The sequence below is a fragment of the Cupressus sempervirens genome, chromosome 4, assembly GCF_028749045.1.
Source record: "Cupressus sempervirens isolate cs-2001-9-10 chromosome 4, ASM2874904v1, whole genome shotgun sequence".
In the NCBI taxonomy this organism is placed as follows: domain Eukaryota; kingdom Viridiplantae; phylum Streptophyta; class Pinopsida; order Cupressales; family Cupressaceae; genus Cupressus; species Cupressus sempervirens.
In genome coordinates this window covers 870,469,745-870,497,368 of record NC_143121.1, presented here as the reverse complement: position 1 = coordinate 870,497,368, position 27,624 = coordinate 870,469,745, and the positions used below count along the sequence as shown (strand labels likewise).

The 27,624-nt window shown below is 36.1% G+C and overlaps 1 protein-coding gene across 8 annotated transcripts in view; it reads right to left on the bottom strand.

The window, feature by feature from the left end:
- SKB1 (SHK1 binding protein 1) overlaps positions 1 to 27,624 on the bottom strand; it is a 179,741-nt gene that overhangs the window by 100,632 nt on the left and 51,485 nt on the right. For 4 of the 8 annotated variants that reach the window (XR_016364163.1, XR_016364162.1, XM_089827233.1 and 1 more), the window contains exons 7-16: positions 17,595 to 17,695; positions 17,267 to 17,342; positions 17,097 to 17,183; positions 10,157 to 10,241; positions 9,882 to 9,979; positions 9,712 to 9,747; positions 9,427 to 9,495; positions 9,146 to 9,214; positions 8,922 to 8,975; positions 8,735 to 8,809 (exon numbers count right to left, since the gene is read on the bottom strand). Coding sequence is in view for 4 of the 8 variants with exons in the window: in XM_089827233.1 (XP_089683359.1) it covers positions 8,735 to 8,809; positions 8,922 to 8,975; positions 9,146 to 9,214; positions 9,427 to 9,495; positions 9,712 to 9,747; positions 9,882 to 9,979; positions 10,157 to 10,241; positions 17,097 to 17,183; positions 17,267 to 17,342; positions 17,595 to 17,695 (750 nt within the window). In the remaining 4 variants the exon portion in view is untranslated. The remainder of the gene's footprint in view (positions 1 to 8,734; positions 8,810 to 8,921; positions 8,976 to 9,145; positions 9,215 to 9,426; positions 9,496 to 9,711; positions 9,748 to 9,881; positions 9,980 to 10,156; positions 10,242 to 17,096; positions 17,184 to 17,266; positions 17,343 to 17,594; positions 17,696 to 27,624) is intronic. The other 4 variants (XR_016364165.1, XR_016364164.1, XM_089827236.1 and 1 more) reach the window with 1 other exon arrangement.

Below are 27,624 nucleotides of genomic sequence, written 5' to 3'. Positions count from 1 at the left end.
TAAGCTTGCAATTTGGTAACCCATTTCTGCTGCCGGTCATTAAGATCACGCTAGCCCATTAAGTATTTAATACTATTGTGATCGGTCTTGATCATAAAACACCCACCTACCAAATAAGATTGAAATTTGGCCAACACATACATTATGGCCAACATTTCCCTATCATAGATAGAATAGCTCCTCTCAACTCCTCAGAGCTTCCTACTCTCAAATGCAATGGGGTGTCTCTCCGACATCAATACTGCCCCTATCCCATCTCCTAAAGCATCACACTAAAGCAAAAATGGTTTTGTAAAATCAGGTAGAGCTAGAACCAAACAAGATGACATTACCTGTTTGAAGTGGTCAAAACATCTCTACGCTGCCTCTGTCCATGTAAAGGCCCCGTTCTTGGTGAGATTCGTCAAAGGTGCAGCAATCTGTGAGAATCCCCTAGCAAACCTCCTGTAAAAACCACATAAACCAAAGAACCCCTTGAGCTATGTGAGGTTTGTGGGAGTAGGCCAATCTACAATAGCTCTAATCTTTTCAGGATCAACCCAAACGCCATCTGCACTAATGATATGCCCAAGGTAAAGGAGCTCAGTCATGCCAAACTCGCATTTAGATTCCTTGGCATGCAACGACTCTCTCTCCAGAATAGATAACACCTCGTCTAGATGTTGTAAGTGCTCCTCCCAAGTCTTACTGAAGACCAAAATGTCATCAAAGAAGATCAAGACGAATCTCCTCAACTACCTCCTGAATACCTAGTTCATACAACTCTGAAATGTAGCGGATGCATTGGTTAGCCCAAATGGTATAACCATAAACTCAAAGTGGCCATAGTGACATAAGAAGGTTGTCTTCTTGATGTCCTCTGCTCTCATCCGAATCTAATGGTATTCAGATCGTAAATCAATTTTGGTGAAGTAGCATTTATTGAAGACCAAGATGTCATCAAAGAAGATCAAGACGGATCTCCTCAACTGCCTCCTAAATACCTGGTTCATACAACTCTGAAATGTAGCGGGTGCATTGGTTAGCCCAAATGGCATAACCATAAACCCATAGTGGCCATAATGACATCAGAAGGTTGTCTTCTCGATGTCCTCTACTCTCATCCGAATCTAATGGTGTTTGGCTAAGTCACAAGGTTCGAATATGAATTCGAGTTCAACAACTATGAAGTTCGGCTAAAGTTCGACAAGGCAAAATATATGGAAAAACTCTAACAATAAATTCGCCATATATAATTTTTTTTAAATATATAAATAATATGATCTTGATTCCTAGTTATGAGAGGGTCTATAACTTTGTGAAGACGATTGTAAAGTATGATATGATTTTTTTAATTTCCTTTGCTAATAAACATAAGTATAATAAAAAATAATTATAATTCTATTTAATCTTTACTAATAAAATAAAATTGTGAATATGACAAATTAAAATAATAATAATAAAATATTGTAATAATTAATAAATTAATAATCATAAATAAATATAGTACATACAAAATATTAACATTTCACTAATACTAAATAAATAAATATACATTAAATATAAATGTTTCCCTACCATAACTATATAGTGATAGAAATATTTACAATAATAAAAATATCTTTCTTATAACATATTGAAACCTAATATTAAAAATAAGATTTATTATTATTATTATAAATTTATAACCTTATTAATAAACGTTCAAACCTAAACAAATAAATAAAAAATCCTCATCGCTGAAGAAAATGTTGGGCCATTGGCATAAGTGGAAACACAAGCGGCTAAAAGTGTACGCAGAGATTTTCTAAATGGAGAGTAAATGATGAACAAAGTGAAGAAGAGGTGAATGACAGGAGGTTGGAGCAAATAAACGCGACGCTAGCTTCAGACACGACTGGATATTTAGACAATCTTATTCTCAATGCATTTTTTCCCTAGCCGAGCTACAGATATGATTAGATGCATTTTCAGCAGACGAAGGGCATTATTAATAAGTTTTTCTACTTCAGAAACCCAAAAAACAACTCCGTACAAATTTAATGATGAATTTATAGGATTTTTTTCATTTTTATGGGTTCGCCAAATTCCTAACCTCAAGCCGAAAATTCGGCGAGCCTTGTGACTAAGGTATTAGGATCGTAAATCAATTTTGGTGAAGAAGCATGCCCCATGCAACTGATCAATCAGCTCGTCAATCCTAAGTATGGGATACCTGTTTTTAATTGTTTTCTTATGTAGTGCCCTATAATCGATGCACATGGGCATCGTCCCATCCTTCTTCACTAGAACTACTACTGAAGCAAAAGGGCTTTTGCTAGACCTAATGTGCCCCATCTCCAATAGCTCCTTAATTGCCTTCTCTATCTCATCCCTCTGTCTCTTAGGATGACGATAGGGGGTAATCATGACCGGTTTGGCTCCCTCCTCGAGCTCAATAACATGCTCTATTCCCCTGTCAGGAGAGACCCCATGTGGAATATTGCCAAATACTTTGGCATGCCTGTCGAGCATCTCCTGGATATCTAGTGGATGACTCTTTACCTGTGGCTCCCGTGGATCTGGCATAATGAAACATTCTACTGCCCACTCTATGTCGTTATGCCGAAAAAGTCTCTACATTCTCCTTAAGGAGACTAATCTGCAACTCCCATCCGAAAGTCCTTTAAGTACAATAGTTCTTCCCTCATGCTGGAATCTCATCTCCAATTTTGCTAGGTTGAGTGTAAACTCAACTAGCGAAGCCATCCATGTCATGTCGAGGATGACATCATAGTCTCCCATGTCTACTACATAGAACTCATCCTCCAACTCATAGCCATCTCCAAACCTGATGTGAAGATTAGATATCTTCCGAGTGCATAATAATTTGTCACCATTAGCTACCATGACTCTAAACCCAGCATGCTCCTCAGTTTGTAAACCTCTCGTGACTACCAGCCGTACATCTATGAAGTTATGTGTAACCTTGGTGTCAATGAGAGAGATCACTTTCTGCCCCTAGATAGTACCCCTGATCCTAAATGTGATCACATTTTGAGCCCCCGTCAATCGTGCCAATGACCTATCATCCTTAGGAATGTCGTTCTCCTCTGGAGTGCTACGCTTCGAATCAGAGTATTGATCCTCCTCTCACTATGACTCCTCCGCTAAGAAATACTTTGTTTGATTTGCCCTAGCCTTGAGAGGGCACTTATGAGATAAATCCCAAGGCTCTCTGCAATGAAAACATAGCTTCTTCTCCTCCACTCATTCAGGGTGTCATTGTCCAACTTATTATCACTTTTTGGATGAGAATCCTCGTGAAAAGATTTTTTGTCCTTCTCCTTCTCCTTCTTCATATGTGAATCCTTATGCTAAAATCTGCTCCTAAAAGAAGAAGGTGCTAAGTCACGAGCCTTCTTAGTGGGCTCCTGTAATGTAGTTGGGTCATGCCCCTTGACCTAACCCCTCAAGGGATCTGAGAATCCATCCATAAATAACACTACTAATCTCCTCCCTGAGATGTTTGTAACCAACATAGCTAACCTCTGAAATTCATTGATGTATGTCTCAACTGATTCCCACTGCTTAAGCTGTGTCAACTCTTTAAACTGTAACTTGGGATCTTTGGTATCAAATCTCTCTATGAGTCTCTCAATGAACTCCTCGTAAGAGGTGATCTGATAATGCCCCAAGGTTACCATGCCATGGTGTCACCACTCATGCGCTAGACCTTCCAAATGAATAGCCACATACTTGATAGCCTCCTCCTCAGGCATCGGATTCAACTGGAAGTATGTATCTACCTTCTCCACCCAAGCTCGTGCAGTCATCTTCCCTGAAGCATCATAATAAGGTAAAAAAAAAATTCCAACTTTCTTTCTCAGCTCAAAAGTTTTGATTCCTCCCTCCTACTCTATGCATGTGTCTCATCTCTGAGGGAAATATCCGCCTGAAACTTCGGTCCACTAGCCTCCCCGTCCCTTCTGAACTGATCTTGTAACTCGATAATCTACAGTTCGTTTACTAGTTGAACTGGATCTTTGGGTGGAAAGGTGGGTAGAAGAGGTCTCGAGCTCGCTGTCCGAGCTAGGCGTGCAACATGTCTAAAATTATCAGCCTCATTCCCATTGTTGCCATGTCCATTATTATTACCATTAATGTTATTCTCAGGGCCATTGTTGTTGCCTCGGCCTCCATTATTATCACTGCCCCCATTACCACTGTTTGCATCACCAGGATTAATATTTACGCCCATTTGTCTAGCCATAAGCTGCAACATCATATCCATTCGCCTATTCTGCTCTTGTTGCATACGTTGCCCCTCCTGTAATGTACCTAGTAACCGTCTGAACATTACCTCCTCCTAATCTGCACCAACATTCCTACCGCTGCCTACTCCTGTATTCCCGTCATCTTGGTTACCCATACTACTGTCTTGCTCAAAGAATATCTCTTATGTGCCTATATGACTGGATTCTATGTCCACCTGCATGGATGAACTAGATTGCTCGCTATGTGAGTCCAAATCTTTGTTGTCTTGCTCTGGTATGACAGAAGTAAATGGCCTCTGTCGCATGCTCAAACATACATTCTTAACCTTTTTTTTTTTTTTACTTTAGTGTTTTGACATTTCGTCAAACATTTTTCTCTCTATCCAACTATTCCAAATTCCCTGTAAAGCTTCCACAGGATGGCAGGACTTAAAGCTCTAATACCACTATAATAACCACCCCTTTTTGTTTTTTGATGAGACTTGCAAACTACTAAGTATTATCAATTAGAGTGTTATTTTCAAGGTTGCATGGGTACGTCGGTACGAGAACGGGAACGGGTACGGGAGCGGGTACGGGTACGCATATTTTTCAAAATAGGGGACGGAGGTACGTGTGTGTGCCTAATTTTTTCTATATAATTAATATTTTATAGAAAATATAAAAATCAAAATATCTGTCATGAGTCATGACATTGAGCATTCAAAACAAGAAATTTGAAAATATAAGCCATAAGTCAAATATATATATATATATATATATATATGTGCTATTGCTGAATGTTTAAAGTATTTTTCATAATAGGGGACGGAGGTACTTGGGTATGTCAAACTTATTTAAAAATTACACTTTTATATCTATAAAAAATCTGATTTTATGAGTCATGACAATGGTTTTTCAAAACAAGAATAGTGATAAAGTTTGCAAATGTAATGTACTGTTTTCAGTTTCAGATTTGCTATATGTTTGAAATAATAATACATGATAAATGCTTAGATGCATAACAAAGAAGGCAGACTTTAAACATGAACAAGAAGATCCTAAACCATATGACAATGACATATTGCAATTGATAAACTTTTGACTTGAATAGTGATAAAGTTTATTGTTAATGAGTATCAAAGTTTCAAACTGATTTGGTATTGAATTAAGTTTGATAAACAACAAGCTAATACAAAAACAAAAAACAAAAAAAAAAAAAGAATCTTAATCAAGGTCCTTAGCTATGATGCTCTCCACCGAGTACGCGGTACGTGGGATACGTGTACCCGGTACTTGGGTACGTGGGTACGAGTACCAGGATGTGGGTACGAGTACCCATGCAACCTTGGTTATTTTCAACATGGCATTTTGTCAAACACTTAGCAACATACAAGTATAAATGTGCAAAGTCTAGAACCTCCATATTTGCAAATAAAATATTGATTTTGCAATAAAAATGTTTACATACAATTGTCTTATAGGCTGCAGCAGATATTTAGACTACTATTTAACAATTACAATGCCTAAAATGAATAGTATGATGGAAGGAACTTGGAAGTAGTGATCTGCAAACTTTTAACCAGCAAAAGTGGGCAAGAAAACTCAATGCAACACTGTTCACGCACATTCGCAGCACTGTAGCAATTTCACTATTCACACTCACTGTAGCAAAACACTATTCATGTGCACTGTAACAAAAACACTATTCATGCGCAGTATAGCAAAATCACTATTCACAGGCACTGTAGCAAAAACACTGTTCACGTGCACTATAGCAAAACACTATTCACACACACTGTAGCAAAACACTATTCATGGCTGCATAACCTAAACTTCGGAGCTCTTAAATCATGTGTAAAATCACCAATAAATCCCACTCTGTTTTCTAAATGAAAACACCCGATAATCCTCCTGACTATGTCTTTCAACAGCGAAGAAAATGCTAGCAAAAAGGGGTTTCGTCCTCCAAGCTCAACAATTAGATTTCCCAAAAATCAAATAGCATTATAATAATATCATCCAAGCATGCCCAACTCATTCCAGCCAAGAGAATATAAAGCCCCCCAAGAAGTTGACTTCATTTGCATAAGCAATGTGGGATAAATGGGAAATACTTTTTTAAAACAACTTTATAATAAAGTGACTTAATTGATAAGTCTTTTATTTAATTATCACTTTATACTAAAGTAAATTAACTTCGGCACTAAAATCACATAAGAGTCAAACTCAGAATACCATGTATGATAGCTCATCAGAAAGAGCTCAACCGAATCTACCAAGCCGAAAACCTGAAATTTCCATATCACTTGACTCCCATTAACTTACTAAAGTTAGTATCTCCTAAAAATATTGCAAAATGAACTCCCTAACCACTTCATTAGCCTACAGAAGCTCCTGTCATAGGCTAATCTATTGACCCTAATGCTCACATTAAGTAGGGCACATTACAACATCCTAGCCTTTCTTGCAATCCTGCATGTTGGAGGAATTTTGGTTTGTAGTTGTGGACTCGATCGCTGTTGGGCATAGTTTATGCCTAGGAGCTCATCATATTTTGGGAGCTCGACATACACTGTGTTACTCAGCATGGTCTTTGGAACTCAACATGGTCTCTAGAGCTTGGCAATGCTTGGGAATTTACTGGTGTTTGACTTGGCTTTGCTAACACTCGGCTTAGTCTTGGTTTATGTTGGTGTAGAGTTGTCTGTGAGCCGACTTTTGGAATTAATTTAGTGTTATAGCCGACTTGTGGTTTGACCTATATTTAATGTATGGGATTTAATTTAGTTTATAATGAGTTGGGCTGACTTGTGGCTTAGTTGGGTCTAAGTAAGGGGTCTTGTAGAGTCTTTTGGCATGATGATGATTCATTCCAACTTGGAGAAGGGGATGAAGTGTAGATGCGAATTTTTGAAGAGCTAGTGTTGTGGCTTGAGAACCAGAGAATTGCTTCGTGGACGTAAGGGTACAAGTGTGGATTCTTCTTAGTGTTCTTATCCAATTGTGGATCTAGCTAGCTGGAATTGGTAATTGGATCTTGTGGGATCTTGCAAAACTGGTATTGTAATTGTTGTTTGTATTTGGCCCTAACCCAAAAGGCCTTACAGTCGGGCATATTGCATGTAATCAGGTATTTTATGAATAAAGAGTTGTGATTTGGTATCAGACCTTGCATTGTTGTTGTGTTTCCGTTGTGTGGTTATTTGATGGGGGTTTGGACATCACCTTTGGGGATTCTCCTGCCTTTCATTGCGTCACATGATGCATTTTTTTCCCTTTTTCATCTTTTGATGAGGCACTTGATATCTTTGTTTTTCATCTAAACATACTCCAAGACATATGAGCATTAAAGGTAGATGTTATTGCTTGTTTGCAGAGATGATTATAATTCTAATGTAATGCAAGGTAATTTGTCATCTTATAAATGGAGCCCTGTCAATACTATCATAGAGTTCCAAAATATCCTCTGCCATCTATCATATCATAGGGCAGCCATCTTATTCTCGATTTTCCCCTGAATGTCTGCATTAATGCATTCTAAGCTAGAATTTATGTGGGATGTTAACAGAGGCTCATAGCCCAAAAGGGTAAGAACTTGTAAAGTGGTTAATATTAAAGATATTGATATTGTTCATTTTCTACTATGTGTGTCCATAAGAACATTCCTAAGCCAGATCCTACCTGACATATGAACACAGGCATACACCCCAGCAAACTCTTTCAAATTGGTCAATACTGTTCATTTTCTTCTATGTATGTCCATAAAAACATTCCTAAGCTAGATCCTACCTGACATATGAACACAGGTATAGATCCCAGAAGTGTAAACTCTTTCAAATTGGTCAACCTTAAACTTGTCAATATTGTTAGTTTTCTCCTGTACATCCATAAGGACATTTCTAAGTGAGACCTTACCTACGACATGAACAGGGTTATACACAACAGCTAAGTAGATCTCAGAAAGATGTTAAATATTCTAAATGTTCTTATACTGCATGGTGATCTGTTTTTTGAAGATATTGCTTTGTGTGAACCTGCCGTACTCATTATCACCTCTAAAAGCAGTTTTAATAGCACTATAAATGTTCAACCTTATAGATCAGTTCTTAATAATACTAAGTCACATATAAAGTGATTTTCTATCAATAACTAAATTAATACTGACTTTTTATGGAGAAAATTAGATCATTCCAACCAATAGCTGCACTCAAATTCTTTGCGACATAGTTTATATGATTTTGAACCCTTTGCAACAGAGTTTATATGATTTTGAACCCTTTGCAACAGAGTTTATACTTTATATGATTTTGAACCCTTTCACCCATGAACCACACATAATTGATATTCTTCTTGCATAATTTTTAATTTGTTTTAACCATATAGCTCCTACAGATCTCAGAATGATCCAGAGGTGACTAATTTTGTATATGTCTTACTCAACGAAAGCGTCTGATGTAAAATTTGTATGCATAAGAACATAAAAGCAGATGGCATTGTAAAACAAAAGACTAACTTACATTAAGTGTAACAACTGCATTAGGATTCTTCTCCACGGCATAAACTCTCAATTTTCTACTTGTTTCTCTGGCAGCCTGAACCATAACTCTTGGTAAATACATATTTAACGTAAAGCCATTGAGAATTAATAAACAGAAAAAACACCTATTAAACAGTTCGGCAGAAACAGATGTGTGAAACTCCAACCTGCAATGAACACCTTACTAGTGGTCCTCGGCCAGCACCTACAACCATGAGTACCTGTATTGATGAAAATGTTAAACTGGTACGAGCTAAGAAGCCTGTCACAGAGATGTACATTTGCACATTCTACATAGACACTAAAACTACAAGGAACTACAGGTTAGTTCTGAATATTGAGAAAGATGAGAAAGCATGTCACTAGCTGTGTCATATATTTTTCTACTTACAGTAGTAGTTGTTGATGCTTGCTCCTCAGGCACCCGATCAAGTAGGGCTGCATGAACTGCTTTCTGATACTGTTCAGGCATTAATCAAGTAAAATGTGAAATAAACCAAAGAATAGTTTTGTGACCAAGAAGAATCTATAAGAATATATCATAAATTTCTTTAACAGTCACTAATAACTTGTCAAGCAGAATCTAAACTAGAGTTTTGCTCATCCAATCCACCTCCAAATCCCAAAGCTTTTACATTGGACAAGAAAACCTGCAAAACAAATCTAACCAACCTGAACATACTTCATAGTGTCTTTCTCAAATGTTTCATATGTTTGAGCCTCAAGATTATCCATTAAAGGCTGCAAAATAAGTAATCCAAAAGTCATAATCCTGAAAAAAGGAAGACCTTTCACATATATGAACAAACAACCCATGGGCCAATTACCATTCAAAAACAAAGTAGAAAATAGTATCAGCATTGCCAATTCTAGAAAGTCAAAACACTAAAGATAGAGGATACCCTTTATGCTGATTTATAAAGATAGATTTCAACCAATTCAAGCACTAGCTCTTACCTGCAATGGAGCTTGTAAAAAGTCCCTGTACCCAAGCTGAAAGAAAAAGGTAAGAGCAATACTAATTAGTTTGAAAAATACAACAAATTACACGTATTCAAGTGCAATATCAAAACAACACAAGCATTGTCAAAAAAACAATCAAATAACACCAGCTTCATCCAAAATACCTCAAACCGTTCCTGTTCAGACAGAGGCTCTATCCGTTGGTAAAGATATCCAATGTACTCCAAGTATGGCTTTAAGGGATGTTTCCTTATCTGACCATCTATATTCCAACAAATTTTAGATGGTGTGACAGCAAAAGTGCATTCCTAAATTCTTACATCAATTGTGCAATTAATAATTCTGCTTTGAATCATATTATCGACTTAATTTGTCACTGGTTCAAGGTTCATTTAAAAAACAAAAAGTTTTAAACTGATATCAAAATTTCAGGACACACCTTCTGCGACTCCACAATCATTCCTCTCTTTGGGTTTTTCTGAGCTCTGTGCAGAGTGATGCAATCCTTCTCCTGAGATTACTATCTGCAATGTGAATTATATCGACACGGTGAAAAAAGAAACCCTAACAATGTCCAGCAAGAACAAAGCAGGCAAAGAAATTGTTAATATTCTATCAACACTATCCTCAAGGGTATTAATAAATAATGCAATGTTTCTTCAATGGTCATCTTAGTTACTCTCAAGTTTAGTAGTTAGTTTCTATTTTCAGTCTTAGTTACTAATTGTTTCTTTTAGTAACTTTGTCTTTGTAAATCTATAAGAGAAGACTACACCTCCATTTGTAATTACTCGTCTATGAATAATAAAATATTGTAACATGGTATCAGAGCGGGTTGATGGGCTTCTTTAAGCTTTGGCGACTTTTGTAAAAGAAAAATTTGTAGTCCTTTTTGTCTTCGAATTTATTCCAAAAAGTGTTTTAAGAGTTTTTATGAAAAAACTTTGCAAATTCATTGACATATTTGAAGATATTTACCTGAAAATCGCAAGGCTGGTTAAAGGTTTTGGTCCTAGGAGGTTTTGAGCAAAAGTCTAGAACTTTCCTGACTTGCATGTACTTGCATGTTAATTGCATGTGCTGTTTTACCACAGGAAGTCTGGTGTTTTGCCTCACAAAGGTTTCTATGGGAGGTTTTATTTAAAAAATTCCCTTGAAAATTTGTTTATTAATTTTGTCCAAACTATTTTGTCCTCGAGTATTTAATAATTTTTCCTCCTTTAAATAATTTTATTGGGTTTTCATAATACTTTCCCTCAAACAATTCTGGGGGGATCTTATAATTTTTTGTTCATAAAACATTAGTTTTGGTGTTTTAATTGTCCAAAAAAATCAAATCTGGGTTTTATAATTAGTGAATTTACTTCTTCATGTGGGGATTTTATCTCAAGTATTCCTATTTTAGGGATTTTACCGTTTTTCCTATAAGAAGAACAATGACTTGCAAATTTCAGCTTTGGTGATTTTTTCCTCCTAAAACATGGCTTTTTGTACTTTTTTATGGGGTGTTGTGCTCATCTGCAAAAGGTTGGAGGGTTTGCCGAAGACATTTCTTGAATGTCCTGAGAACCAATGTTTGTGTATGGCAGCAGCAACTGAAAAGTGACACTTGAACTTCTTTTTTTTGCATTATTTTGTTTGCCAATAGTTCCCCCCGCACTTTATGCAAACCTGAAAAGACTAGAGCAGCACTTCTGTGCTCATTCTCTCCTTCATTTCATTTTCATTTAGAAGAGAGCACGAAGTAGCAGGGTTTGAATAAGATAAAAAAAAAGGAGGCAATTGCAGGGCTTCAAGAAGAATTTGGAGGAGTTGGAGCTTTGAAGGTGAGTCCATTCTTCCATATTTTATTTTGTTTTATAATTTTCTCATAGTTTTAAAGAGGTCATATATGTCCATTCTTCCCCTAGGAAGCCCATCTATCTCTTCCTCCTGACCATCCTCACTAGCATATCAATAATCCCTCGCTCACAGCATGAAACATGTGCTATGCAAAAACAGTTATTGCATTACTATTTAATCCCACCACCTCAATTTAAAGTCCCTTGCAAACTTCATAATTGTCTTTCATGTTGTGCAAAGCATTGGCATTCATCATAGTATAAAGGTAATATGGTTGTAAATCAATCCTAGACACGCAGATGAAATATGGACTCAAAGACAAGCAGCTGAATTGTTTAAAAAATGCCTCGAGAGATGTCATACAAGGCTTGAAGAGAGCACGAAGCAGCAGGGTTTGAATAAGATAAAAAAAAGGAGGCAATTGCAGGGCTTCAAGAAGAATTTGGAGGAGTTGGAGCGTTGAAGGTGACTCCACTCTTCCATATTTGATTTTGTTTTATAATTTTCTCATAGTTTTAAAAGAGGTCATCTATGTCCATTCTTCCCATAGGAAGGCCATCTAGCTCTTCCTCCTGACCATCCTCACTAGCATATCCATAATCCCTCGCTCACAGCATGAAACATGTGCTATGCAAAAACAGTCATTGCGTTACTATTTAATCCCACCACCTCAATTTAAAGTCCTTGCAAACTTCATAATTGTCTTTCATGTTGTGCAAAGCATTGGCATTCATCATAGTATAAAGGTAATATGGTTGTAAATCAATCTTAGACATGCAGATGATATATGGACTCAAAGACAAGCAGCTGAATTGTTTTAAAAATGCCTCAAGAGATGTCATACAATGATTCCAAGTTGTGAATGAGTGGGAACTTTGAAACAATGTGTGTGCATCCATTTAAATGTGACAATGCAGAAACAAAAAATTTAAATTGAATAGCATTCGCCACCTTCAGAAACACCACCATTAAGTGGGTTCACAGCACCGAAAACACAAGGGCCCTTAGCAGAAAACGCAAAAATGCAGCAACAAAATCTCCTTCAGTCTCATTTATATGTAACCACAGCACCCTATAAAACTTAAATGGTTGGGATTTTAATTATGCCAGAGATTTCATGCTGATTTTTATACACACGGATGCCTGAGACAGTAGTAACGATCTGAAGATTGTTTAATAGCGAAAGGGAAATAGGTTTTCTGTTGAAAGGAAAAGATTTTCATGTGTGGAGCACATATTCCGGCAATTTGTAGACTCCCAAGTCCAGTTATAAAGACTATCCACTAATCATGAGAAAAAGCCTAGATGATCATTAATTAAATCCAAGCATATCATAAACCCCATACCAAGGGAGGAAATCAAATGACAGACATTATTGCAAAAAGAGGTGTCTAATTTAAATGGACAAGACTTGGATGGAACAGCTTAATGATAGCACAAGAGGGTAAGAACTCTACAATAGAAACAAAAGCACAACCACACTACTTACAGTCTATGTTCCTTGCAGACGCATCCCCGCCCACAAACAGAGTTTCGGAAACAGGACGTTCCCAGGATGGGGGAATGGGTATGGGACGTCCCCCAGCCATCCCAAAAATCCCAAAAAATGAGGGAGACATCCTGGAAACAGGGGGACATCATAGGGGAAAATGGGGGATGGCCACCTGTCCCTGGAACAGCTGGGGATGCCGCAGACATCCCTCGACCATACCAAGGACAAGCAGCCATCCCCAATATTAAAGCAAATAAAAAATTAAAAAATAAATGTTGAAACCTAACTTTAGAGAATAAAATAGTCCCTTTGCTGCTACACACTAAAAAAACCAGAGCTTTGAAGTCGTGAAATCTGAGAAATTTCCGAGGACATATGTCTAAGGGCAAAATCTAAAAACATGGTCTGCAAATAGGTGCAATCAGACTGTTTGGACATCAAAATCATGATTAAATTGACTTATGTGAACTCCCAAATGCACATTCCCTTACCAATGCATAAACCTGCATTTCTCCCCAATATAGTCTTAACCCTGCATTTTTCTCTCCAATCAGATCAGGTTTGATTTTTCTGAGGACAGACCTGCGACATGGCAAAACCTTAGAGATCAATGTACAATTTGCTAAATATTACCCCAAACATGCATTGAGAGACCTGATAATGGGGAACAAGTCTTAGGATCAGACTGGTTTTTAAGACAAATTTCAGATTTAAATGATATTGTTCACTGCTAAACTTATATTTTTGTTCACATGTCGATATGCATATTGACAATTGAAACTGTTTTATGAATGCATAATAGACTGGAGTTAAATTTTAATACATATTGAGTATTGAATTAGTTATTATTTCCTAGATGGCATTCAAATGGTTATGTTAAGGTTCTATAATGTTTAAATGGCATGCTTTGTACTTAGTTTTTAGTTTCATATGAACGACATGTATATTTGCAAATATAGCCATCCCCCCCCCCCCTGCTGTCCCATCTCAAAAATCAGGAAAAGAAATTGCCATCCCGGAAATTTGTCCCACTGTCCACTGCCATCCCCATCCCAGAAACTTGGGGGAACATAGCTTGAAGTAATGCACTAGGCATCAAAAACTTGAAAAACAAAGCAAACATCCCTCTGGACACGATGATGAATTAAGTGCCAAATCACAACTAAGAACAGAAAAGATCCTTGACTAAATCCAAGAAAATTCTCAACAAATACAAAAGCAGTCATTAACCTCATGCCACGAAACTATTTCAGTGTGCAGATAAGGGTGTTCAGTTATTTGCATCCAGGACCAATTAACACTACATAGAGCTACATTGTCATTAGCTTATTATGACCATGATGCAAATGAGTAATTCAAGGAGACCCATCAGTGAGGATCATTGTTCAATCATAATCCCATCAACATAAGTACCTACTAGAGACTCAAAACAAAAGTGGAGTTTAAAGAATGTTAATAGCTGTCTCTAATATGTATCGATTGAAATATCCCAAACGGATATTTACTCTGCTGCTGCTATAATATATTTTTCTATAGATTTGTTTTGATCTTATAGAGCTAGACAGAAGTTGCAGAAGAATGTTGTTTCTTTTTGTATTTTTCAAAATATAGGTATTACGATGAATAAATAACAGTAACTGATACAATAGAAGTGATAGAAATCATATACAGCAATACATATTAATCTGGAAATGATTCTAAAACCACACCAACAAAGTCTGATTTATTTCAAAATAGTCCCTATACAGATGTACTTCAAACAAGGTTGACGCCAGCTTAAGATGGGAACCAGCTACCACCAAAAAAGTTTGAATGATAAAGCCCAGGCTGCTGCAATAAAACAACTCCAATCTGCTGCAATTAAACACCCCAGAATTCCTCACGTAAGCTGCTGCAAGGTAATGCCAGGCTGAACCAAAGTGGCCGCCTTCCCTAAAAATCCACTACCTCCAAAGTGTGACTACAATGCTAGAAATTGATCCCCTGCCTTGATCAAACTTTATGCATAAGAACATTCGAATTTGATCTTGTTGAGGGCTACGTCCCAACAAATCTGCTTTCAGCACTAGGCTTTGCATCCTAGGTGAGGAATGCTCTTCCAGAGCAATAGCATCCAAAATAGGTTGACAAAATGATAAAAGATACTCACCTTTAGGTTGCCATCTCCTTATATCCCCTCTCCAAGGAAAATCGAACCCTAAAAGAACCCTAAAGTGGATTTCATTTGAACTTTATAATATGACATTATTTCCCTAATAAATGCGTCCAAATAGAAGAAAATCATTACTTTATTAATGACAAATAGCTCCAAGCATCCAATAAGTCCCGGCAAATGATAATCAAATAGTAGAGATTGAGCCCTTTCCAACGAGCTATCACACATAGGCAAATCGATCCAAATGGAGCCAAAAAACTCCTTCTTACTCCAAAATGGCTAAACACTTTGCCTTATTTACACTATTAAAATGCTACCTCAGGAGAATATTTAAATATATTAAAATATTTTCCAAGTAGCCAAGGAACAACCCAAACACCTCTAAAACATGAAACTGAGTTTGTCACCTGCCTATGACTGATGCCGAACAACCTGGGCCAACTGGCAATCTCACCCTCAAAACTAGGGATACTCCTAAAAAATAGGGAACACACCCGAATCTCCTAAAATTGAGACCAGGGGGTGATCTCATAGAACCTCAACTCTGGAAACGTCACCACCTCATAGAATCTCCTCCTCTAATCAAGGAATTGCCTCCTAAAATCAAGGAATTGCTCTCAACTAATCTACTACTGCCTGTAATACCAAATCCGGACGCTGAAAACCCTAACTAAGTCCCTGATCACCACTGCCAACCTACGAGACTCCATAATAGGCTAATTCTCATGTCACTACTAGACAGAGCTAAAGAGGGGACATGACATCAATCAACTTCCTATAGAAGATAAAAACTATGTTAACGAGCACATTTAAGAACAACTAAGCATTGAAGCTGGGGACAATCTGAAAAGCACTGAAACTGAGGTGAATATTAAAAACACAATGTTGGAGATTTTGGCTGCTTTCTGAAAGTTGTGAGGGATTTAATTAGCATGAGGCATCCACATGTGAGAACATAATATGTTAAGAGAGCCATAATAGCAATTTTTCAACAAGACAAAGCATAAACATCAAGTAAAACAAAAACTGGTTTCAAACGAAAGAGTAACACAAGAAGAAAGGAAAGCATATTCAAGTTTATAAATTAGTTTAACATAGACACAAACACATTCATGTACTTTTAAAATTTTAATTGTTTAATGGACTGGTATTATTATTCCCAGATTGACCATATGCTATCAAAAGAAGAGAAAGCACTCTATACGTGTGGCCAAGATAATAAAGGAAACTCATTTTTACTATGGTACAATGCTTCTCATGTATGGTTAAAACTTTGATACCAAAAGTAGTGTGCACTCACAACTGTAGAATTTCAACATCTTAAGCTCCTTGGCTCAAAACCTACATTTATACAAAGTGACAGATGGTTGCAATGCAATCAATATGATCTAAAACAGCAATGACAATCTGTAATAACAGACCAGATCAACCAAAGATAAAAAGAAACAGAAATGTAAAGCTGAATGAATAATAGGGTAATGAGCAAGTAAAGCAATCACAGATATTGAACCAATAATTTATTACTTAACTGTCATAATACTCACATAAACTACATCCACGTTAAAATAACACAAGTTTACATAGCATCTCCTCACATCCCATAATTTATTGCTCTCATTAACTCCACAGCACTTCTTAATCAGTCTTCAACTCATGTTTGTAATTTTATAATTAAGTCTTCAAATATTTATTCATATTTAATAACAAAGCATTGAAACTCTCGCTGCCTACAATGCTTGAAATAGAGCAAATTTATAATGCTTCAGTGAATTCATCACTTTTAAGTTAAAATCCATGTGTGTATTCAAAAAACCTCAAAGTCCCATCCATATCATACGGCAAGCAACAATAAAGGACAACCCATTATCTGAAAATGTACAAGAGGTCTACCTGCACAGAGTACTTAAAAAAAGATGTGAGCAAATTTTGATGACGCTTTGACAGACAAGGATACCCATGTGCATTGGTCAAAAAAACCTGTAATCACAACAGTGGATACTAATTAAGATATGAACAAGTCTTACACAGTGCCAGAATCAACCTCTTCAAACCATTCTTACATTGGTATGTACAATGGCTGCTCTAACAGGCTCTCCAGTCCAACGACCAACTGAATTTGGAGAAGGCAAAGAACTCCTTGAATATGTGCATTGATATCAAACATTCTAATTAGTTCCCCGGAAAGAATTTCTACCTATGAAAAATATTTACTCAAATTTGCATAGAGATTTTTGGTCAACATATGAGATCACATTGTGCAGAAATTATTTCACCTAAATTGCACAATTTTGGCCTCAAGGAAATAACAAATAATTTCCATGCCAAATTACACTTTGACAGATTATAAATTCAAATTAAATAGTTTTCATATCAATTAGTGTAACTCACAAAATATCAAGGGCTATTGACAATTGACTATGGTGCTCACATAGCAAACGAAATGTGTTCCACCACTCCCACGGGTCACCACTTTGTTTCCTATATACTCTCTGTTTTAAGACATTGAACAGTTGCTTCTCAGTACCCTAAATCAGATTTTAATCTCATCAGGAAGAAGAATATTACGTGTCAATTTCAATGATAAACACCACTTTACCAAGGCTTCTTGAACATCAAATTATTTGTAACCAACATTTCAAACAAAAGTTCCATTTATGAAACACACATTCTTTACATAAGATATGCAGTTACAGTTTTGCTATTTGACTTCCAGACAAAACATGCTCATCAATAGCTCCATCATTAGTTTAGTAGTGGCACTAAGATACCAAAAGATGTCATCAATATTCAAAGCATGCATATAACAACAGAGCCACACAATAAGAATTAGTACCATTTTGCAACTCTGGTTATATGTCTCATATCCTTATGTGAACCATCAATAGGCGTAGCAATGTCATTAAGTTTAGCCCAATGGACCATTTCCAATGCTCTACATCATTCTGAACTTGTACGGTGTGCCCCAACCGTAAATAAAACATTGCTACAATATTTACACAAGCATACATACAGTGCCTAAGGTAATAGGGCAACAAGCAATATCAGTAAGATTGCCACTCATCCCTCCAACCACCTTAATATGTACTCCAAATCTATGCCTGCCAATATTTGAATCACTGCCAACAGGAGAGTCAAACAGAGCACCTAGTCTTAAAAACAAAGATCTAAAGAAACCAGGAGTAGACTGAACATGTGAATCCTTTCGCATTGAATTATAATGAGAAGAAGCAATAGAGTATGGTCAGATCACTTCTATCTAGCATGGTCGAGTTATGATACCATTGACCTTTTGATTAATCTTGTAAATTCATATGGAGAAAAAACTAAGAGAGAATTATGATTTCAAAGAAATTCATATGGAGGTGCTCTGCATGAAGAATCCATTGGAAGTTTGGAGACAGAAATTCTAAAACAGATTCCAAGCTTACAAACACAAATTATAAAACTCTATTGACAAACAATATAAGTAAATAGTCTACTGCTAGAAAAGATGTCCATTTAGATTCATAATGTACATTCTGCTACATTAGAGAAATCTTTGGTTAAGAAAGCACTAAAAGTCCAAGAAGAAGCTTTAAGTAATCAATAGTCAAAAAGATTTCAAATCCCACAACGAAAGAGGGCCTGAATACTAAACTAATAAACAAGCTGAACTTCATAATGCTTTCTTCCTAACCAGGAAGCACTGTTTCTGTTATCTGGGTGTCTTGGTGCATGCTAATAAACCAATATGCTTTCATTTTGATAATTGTCAATCTATAATAGAATAGCGTAATGTTTTATTATTATGCTGCATGCTAATAAACCAATATGCTTTCATTTTGATAATTGTCAATCTATAATAGAATAATGTAATGTTTTATTATTATGCTAACAAAACAGAGTAAAAATCGAAAGTTAAACTTAATATATCATAGCTGATATTTATTGTCCAGTTGTGAACATATGACCAGGTAAATTAATAATATCAATTGATGAGCTTAAGGAGTTTTCTGATTAATGGTTCATAAAACAAAAGTGTTGCTCTATTCATATTTACTCAAGAAAACTTGTAGTTATAAATACTGCCATATGAAACTTCCTAATTCTTGATAAGCAAGACAAGTTGCAAATATTGTGCCAATTGTGTGGATTTGGAAACCACAAAAACAATAGATATTTGAAGCAAAAGATTAGCATCAACCTACTCGATGTGCATAGGAAAAATGGAGTAATGGAAGTTAGTCTTGCCAAAGAAAAGAAGGCTATGTAACCGAACACACATACAAATAAAGAAAGCCTTCATGAGGCAAGCACCAAAGTGAAAAAAGTTGCATCACTACTCAAATGTAAACACATGAATGGTAACAAATAAATTACAATCCAAGAAAAACATTACAAGCAAGCACCTCAAGCTACCATACAATTGAGGTAGTGGATTAATTACAAAGTGTTCCTAAAATTCAAAACGCTATTGTATCCGAGTAAAATAAGATGGTGTATGCTATAACCCAATTAGAATCTAGAGAGTAAAGATCCTATAACTGAACCTACACAACTGAGCAACCAAGTGATTGATCCAATGTTACTAATAGTTAACATGACAAAGAAACTAATGGTGTTGAATTTGGAGATAATTGGAAGAAATCTCACATATACAATTGTTGATAATATGTCTAGGGATATTTGCTCCAGATTTTCCAAATGTTTCATAGGAATTTAAGCAAACAATATTCATGCAACTAATTTCTTTTTCTACAAACAATTTATAATGAGAAACATACAATATCAGCCTAAAATAGAAATCTTAAATTAAATACGAAAATAAACCATTACAACCTTATTTTTCAAACAGAAATGAAATAGCTCTATTGCTGCAAGTTCATCTTTAAATGAAGATTTCTTTGTCCAATCCACTGAGAAATCCTTAAGTTTTCCGCCCTTGGGTATTTAAAAAATGAAGCCAAAGCTTCCCAAAATTCCACAAGAGAAAACAACCACCAAGCATAATAAAAATGAGCCTCTCGATGTTCTTCAATGACACATCCTTAGTCTTTGTTTTCCCCCTGCCTGTCTCTTCATTTTCCTTTCTTTTTATCTTTTTATTTCCCCCTTTTTAATTTGATTTGGACTTGGGGAAGTAATAATAAAATGGCTTTGTTATCCATTCTAACAAACCACTAATGTAATTTTAAAACTTTGTCAAATAATTAAATTAAGTCATCATTAAATTTATTATATTTCAACAACTTCAATTTAATTGTTTTTTTGTTTTTTTACATTCAAATAACGGGAACATTACGGTCCTTCATTCCCAAAGATTGTTTGTCCTCCAGCAATCAAAGTATGTATGCCAATATCAAGATCCCATGTTCAAAAACATTGCTCTAGCAATCTGTTGTGTCACTCTAAAAATAACAACACTATGCCTTGAGTTGCAACTCATCATGATCCAGAAGAAACCGTGCACCAATCCTGTCAACGTCTAGTAATCTATCCATCCAACCTTGGGAGTAGAAATGGATGTCTATCATTATACAATCTTCATCTGTCATCAATCCAAATAAGAGGTCCATCCAAAGATGCCAAAGCAACTCCAATATGCATATAGATCCTCTTATTAGGCCACCTGTTAAGTTGATTAGAAGATAAATCTTAATTTATATATTTGACAAATTTTCTGCTCATATATATCAGAAATAATTTCCTCTGAATTATTTGTCTTACTTTCCAACTATATGCCTGATCATGTGATAGGTACGAATTGCACCTTGTAGCAGTAGCAGAAAATAATATTATTATTACTACCGAATAAGTTGATAGTGCTAGACTGTAAATTCTGTGTCGCTGTTGTATATCAACAGACTCGGCCTGCGTATTATATATATTTGACCTAATAAGTGGGGCCATGCCCACGGATAGACATGCCTCCACATTACGTGGGGACATGACTCCGGTCAAACTCACATGTTTGATAATATGTCAACTGATCGGTCAAATTAGTAATCATGCAAATTAATAGGTTTGATAATCTATATATATTATATATATATATGAACCAAAACTCAAAATCAGCAAGGCCTACTCGACCCGTGAATCGCCTATCAATCACCCATGAATCAGTAAAGTGAAAAAACCCATGAAATTTAGAGATTTGAACGATTTGAACTTATTTCATGTACCATTTATTGAATACAACTTAAACACACTATGACATCATCAAATAGAAGCTAACATACATAAACAATGAACATACACGATAAATCCATCACATACATAAAATGTAAATTGTGTTTTAAGGAAATAAAAAACATAATCATTTGACATAGATATATAGAATTATAAATGTTGTCAAATCATAAATGTTTGTAAAATCCATGAAACCAATGACATCAAATATTCCATGAAACGCGTATCTGTAATAGTTAAGCATTAAATTGTAAATGGTAAAACTTTAATTTTGAATCAAAGAGGGTTGATATCTTTACTTCTAATCGTTTGAAAAATTTTCTTCTTTGGATTTTGTTAGTGCATTGAATTATCTTTCCATTGGTATTGATCCCATGTTAAGAGGCTTTGTATTTGAGGAGAAATGGCGAGTCCTAGAGCAAGAATTCATTGAAAATTAATGACTGTAATTTTGATTGCTTTGATAATATGATATATCATATATCTAATATAATGAAAGGTTGTAAATGTCGCATATGATTGAAATAGGTTAAGGAGGATCTAATTAATCTTCTAAGAATGTTCGAGTTCATGGTATGTTCTGGCAAGGAAGGTGTTCTCGAAGTTATTTGTAACTATATATCTTATGTGTTTCCAAAACACCAATATCTGCTGATCAAACAATAAAAAATTTAAATAATCATAAAATCATACTTGAGATGCAACCAACAAAAAAAAGAATGAAAAAAAAATTTAAAAATTGTTGAGTCATGAGGCACATAACTCGATGGTTTAGGCAAAAATTGCCCTAAATTGCCTAACTCGGCGATTTTTGGCAAAAAATCGCCAAGTCGATTCAGCGAGTCAGAAAAAATCAACCAGCTCAAGCTGAATCACCTACATCAGACGAATCGTGGTGATTCTCATTTCTTTGATATATATATATATATATATATATATATATATATATATATATATATATATATATATATATATATATATATATATATATTTCATGTTATCATAAATACATAATAATTTCTTCAATATAACATAGTTATCTATATTTAAATTTCTCAATAAAATATTTATATATGTACTTTTGTGTGTGTGTGTGGGTATATATAATAAAGAATCGTTCTCTATTATATATTCGCATATATCAATTAATGACTTAAATATTAATCAATAACATATGATATTATCTAACTTAAGCTACATATCATCAACACTCCTTTTTAGCTAGGGAGGATAATAAGTGTATAATATGACATTGCATGGCATGTTTACAAATATCTTGTTTTGGAGATATCCACCATAATAATATTATCCCATGATATCAGGAGTATGGTCTACAAATATCAAGTCTCATGATATTTACCAACTACTCAGAGGAATGGTCTACAAATATCAAGTCTCATGATATTCACCAAGTACTCATAATGTCCATATGGTATGTGCACACGTGTCACACATATGATACCTACCATAGGGACATTATAATCATGGTTTGTTCACAGATATTAATCCACCATGGTATAACTATACAATACAACTTGCAGATATCTACATGACGATATCTACCTCTTAGTAAATATTGATTTACAAGATATTGATGACCAAAGTGAGGCTAAAATGTAAAATTAAAAACTATTTCACTTACCTTCAAGAGCTCTGATTTTGAAAATGATCTACAAAAGACTTGAAACATGTAGTCGTTGGTGACATACATTTAGATATCCTACTCCTTTGTATACAACTTTTTGATTCAATCAATGTTGTTCCCAATAATTTGTAGAATAATATTTAGCTACAAAGTAATCAAAAAAATATGTGAATAGTGTTCCTCAACCAACAACACAACTTCGCAATTCTCTACATTGTCCATTATGACTTCAATTCCCACTTTATCAATGGTTCCACTAAGAATATTGGCAATAAATGGTCCATCTTTCACCTATCCCTCACAACCTATAACTTTCAAAATAATCTCCCTTTAGAGAGCATTGCTATAAGATTGATTAAGGGTCGATTTTACAATCTTTCTACCCACTAAAAGTAATGGACACCCCTGATTTACAGCATGAATCCGTTAAAAGCTTCAATGAAACTTCTACAAGTTTGACCTCTTTGGCCAAGAAGGGGCCACACACTCTCTCAAAACTAGAGCACTTGTATTCTTGTATAACCTCATTATTTTTTCCCACCAATTTTTATAAATATGGTAAGAGAACAATGAAAGCCAACCTATCTGAATAAATCTATCTTACTATATGCTGATTGAAAATATCTCAAATCTCATTTTGGAATATTGTTTCCAAAGGCCCCGTTTGTCTCATATTTTAGTGAGTTCTTAACTTTCAAAGTGGTCGAATATGGGTGGCTCTCTACCACAACTAGATTAAATGGGGGGCATAGTTTTTATCTTCATTTTGTTAAAGGAAGAGTTCCTTTATTGCCTACTTCATCTACTTTCTCTTGCTCCATAATATATGCTATACTTTCTCTAATGGCATAGGTACACCATTCTTTCTAGGACAAGCTATGATTCCTAGTACAAAAAAGGGCTTTCACTCCACTGTATGAACTTTGTTGAAGTAATTATGGAATTATCTAATTATTTATTTAATTAGGTCCTCTATTACTTTCTTCACTTAAGCTAAACATAGGTGATTTTTTATCTTTTATTAGATTGAATTTTATTTGGCACATTTTGTCTCATCCATTATGATGTGGACACTTGCAAAGCTCTCTTTTAATATGGCCTTAGTGTTTAGTCTAGGGTTTTAAACATCCTTTCTATAGGGCTTCATTATATTCATTGTATCATTAATCTTTTGTGCATCAATACAATTTGCAATTTGTTGAGTGCTTGATCTCCATCTGTGATAGGTGTTTTGCTTGCAAGTGATTCATAGACTTGTGGGGTTGAACAAAAAACTCCAACACATTTGAACATCTAACATCACAATCCTTGCAAATCTAAATATACCCCTGTTGGTAAACAGATTTGTTCTTTTATCTTTCGTGAAATTATGACTCTTAATGCCCAGATTACAAACAATATCTATTCACAACAATTGAAAAGCCATCTTATGGTTACCGGCTTTTCTCTGAATTGGTAGGTACAGCTCCCTATATGAATAATCTTCAATGAATTATGTTTATTCTTCTTATCTAATTTGGGGTATGTTCTTGACCCGAGAACAACAGAGGTGTAACCAAGTTAGACTTAGAAAAGACCTAACTCAGACGAGTTTGAGTTCTAAGCATCTAATTGTTTTTGTGTATTCACAATCTTATGAATTCACAAAACCTTCAGATATCTAACTATGAAAACTTGAAGCTAAGCTACTGCTATTAATTAATTATACTAAAGTTTCCTCTTTGAATGAACAATAACAATGCTTATTACATTCACTCACTGTATTGTGAACAAGAGAAGTAAAACTCTGTTTATTCCTCGTTCCAATTCCAAACATCTGAGGAAAACGCTAACTTCCACAATTCTACGGAACAGAAAATAATTGATATTGAGTACTCTAAATTGTCTCTGCAACAAAAAGCATCTCACACCAAAAATTTGCCAACCTTTGATTAATCATTAAATTTCATACATATAGGATTTGAGAGATGACCGTTACAATAGGAATATCAATCGGTTCATCTTCTCAGATGACAAATGGCAAGATTCCAGTTTGTCGAATTTCAAAATTTACAAAAATTTATAACATTTACATCAGAAAACAGAAAAGGAGTATTGAATAAGTCATTTAGACTTCTTTCCCTTTTCAGTTTTTGCCCTATATGTTTTGGCAGCCACTATAATTGGGATCATCTCCTCGTGACTAGGCACATGTACATTGGTGAATCTTAAGAGCCACTTTGAATGCTCCCGAGCCAATTCCTTTACTGCACCCAGCTGACTTGTCAATCCTCCAGCAGCCACATGTATGTATCCACCGAGTGTTTGCAATTCTACCACTCTGTTTTGACTGCTTGAAATCATCCCGGATAGATTATTCAAGTATGTAGAGAAGTTATCCTTCATTACCTCTATCCCAATGAGAGCCTTTCCTTGCCCGCTACTTTGTGGATCTGTGTGTAACCCTTGCATGAGCTCAAATGCTCTGTTTTGGATCTTCTTCACCTTTTCCTTTGTTTCTTTGAGTCCTTCCTCTGCCTCTTGAATCATTTCTTGCTTGAACTGCATGTTCTGAAGCCATTCGAACATAGGCTCAGTCCCCTTTTTCATAATATTTGCTTCGATTGCCTCTTTTGCCTTCATTTGAATGACCATATTTAGGAGAGAAACACATTCCTCCACACCTTGCCTTTTCTGTAGCTAAAGTGTTATGATTAGAAGTGATATTATCCTTCTCAATTTCTAACCGAAGGATAACATTTCCAATCTGATCAATCAGAACAGCTCCATCTGTACTGAGCTTCTCAATCCATTCTTTTCCGATCTGGCCATAATGTCTATCCTTTTGGAGTTGTGAGATGAAGGCTTGCACTTCCTCTACAGTAGGGTTCTCAGTAGCAAGCACACCAGTAATGGTTGCTAATGGAACAACTAGTTGCCTGATGAATCTTTTTAATTCCTCAATCTCTGCTTTCATTCTGATTTTTGACAATTTGAGATCCTCCAATTGTTCCTCTATCACCTCGTTAGTCGATCTCCATAGGCCTACTTTTGTATCATGTCTGGCTTCCCCGAGATCAATTGAATGCAGAGTGAAGTCTTCTGGCGTCATATCTTCAATTCGCCCTGCCTTGTTTGGTTTCGCTACCTCCAGAGTTAAATGTCCTGTTTCTGGATCTTGTCCTAGAATTGACAAAGTCTTCTGCTTCTTAGCTTTCGCCATGGTAGATCCTGAGCGAACCGCTTGGGATACAACATCTCTCGAAGGAACACCTTCATCTTTCCTTTATCTCTTCTTTTCCAAAGTATCCTCGAGCCAAGATTCTGTACTAATCACTTTGGAGGTTGTTCCAAGTGACTAAATGCTTAAAACATCTTCTTCTTCACTGGAGTCGTTGTTGCTGTAGTTGCAGAAAAGGGGGTCTTTGGATCGCGAGAAAGAAGCCGATATGAACCAGGAGCTTTCTCTTCTTTTTGGGCTTTCTTTGCAACTTCATCGAAATCAGTAGATTCGCTACTACTACTTTTATCATCTCCGACCTCTACTATTTGAATAGGAGAACCAGTGGGCTTTAGAAGGGGAGCACTTACACATGGTGTAGGGCTACGATGAGAGGATAAGACAGGGGTGACATGAGGAGATGGAGTTGGAGAAGCTTGAGGAGATGGGGGTAAAGCGGCGTGTGGAGGTGAGACCGGAGCAAGGGATCCATCTTTTTGCTCTTTCGTTCCCTTCTCAGCTTCAACTTGAGCTCCAATGACTGGTAGCGATCCACCTTGACAGGTTGGGGCTATCGGAACATGCTTCCCTGGGGGCTGATCACCTCCTCCCGCAAATTGGGCTGGTCTTTGAGCAGTCGTGGCAGTAGCACTGGGAGTGACACTTTGAGAAGAAGTAGGAGTAGCTACAGCTGGAGAAGCTTGAGTAGCTTTGCTCTTGCTTCGGCCTTTCTTAGCTGTCCATTCAACCCACTTCCCACTTCTTTTGACAATTCTTGCCATCATGACATCGAAATTTTCTTCTATGTCAACATATGGTTCAGAGCTAACGGGAGTATTCCTCAATTTTGTCAAATATGTATTACTGTACATATTCTGACCGTCATCCTCCAGCCCTTCTACATCTAAATTTATTCCATGTCTTTATTTGATCAATTGTAAATTTGGCAAAGGCGCGGTCTCGGCTCTCCAGCTCATCCTTACAATCTGCCCAATAGTCTTCCATGGTTGTTACATGTTTGATCACGCTCCCAATCTAGAGCACATCCCTAGCATATCCATTAGGATCAAACAGGGGCCTTACTGCTTCATACTCTTCCAATTTGTATTTACTCTCAAATGCTTTGAGTATATTCTTTGCATCTGATCTGGTTTCGCAACTATATGCTCCAACTTTTATAGGGAATTCATACCCTTTCTTCTTCAGACTGGCGCTCAACACGTTCACTTGTACTGCTTGCCTCACGATCTCCACGAGCACGATCATATCATTTGGATACCTAGGCAGCTTCAGTGGGAATTCGTCGAACGCTGCAAGACGCAAATAAGAAAATGATGAGAACTGGATGAAGTAACTGCCAAATTGGCTGATGATCGCCATCGCCTCTGGACTGAATCTCCACTCCC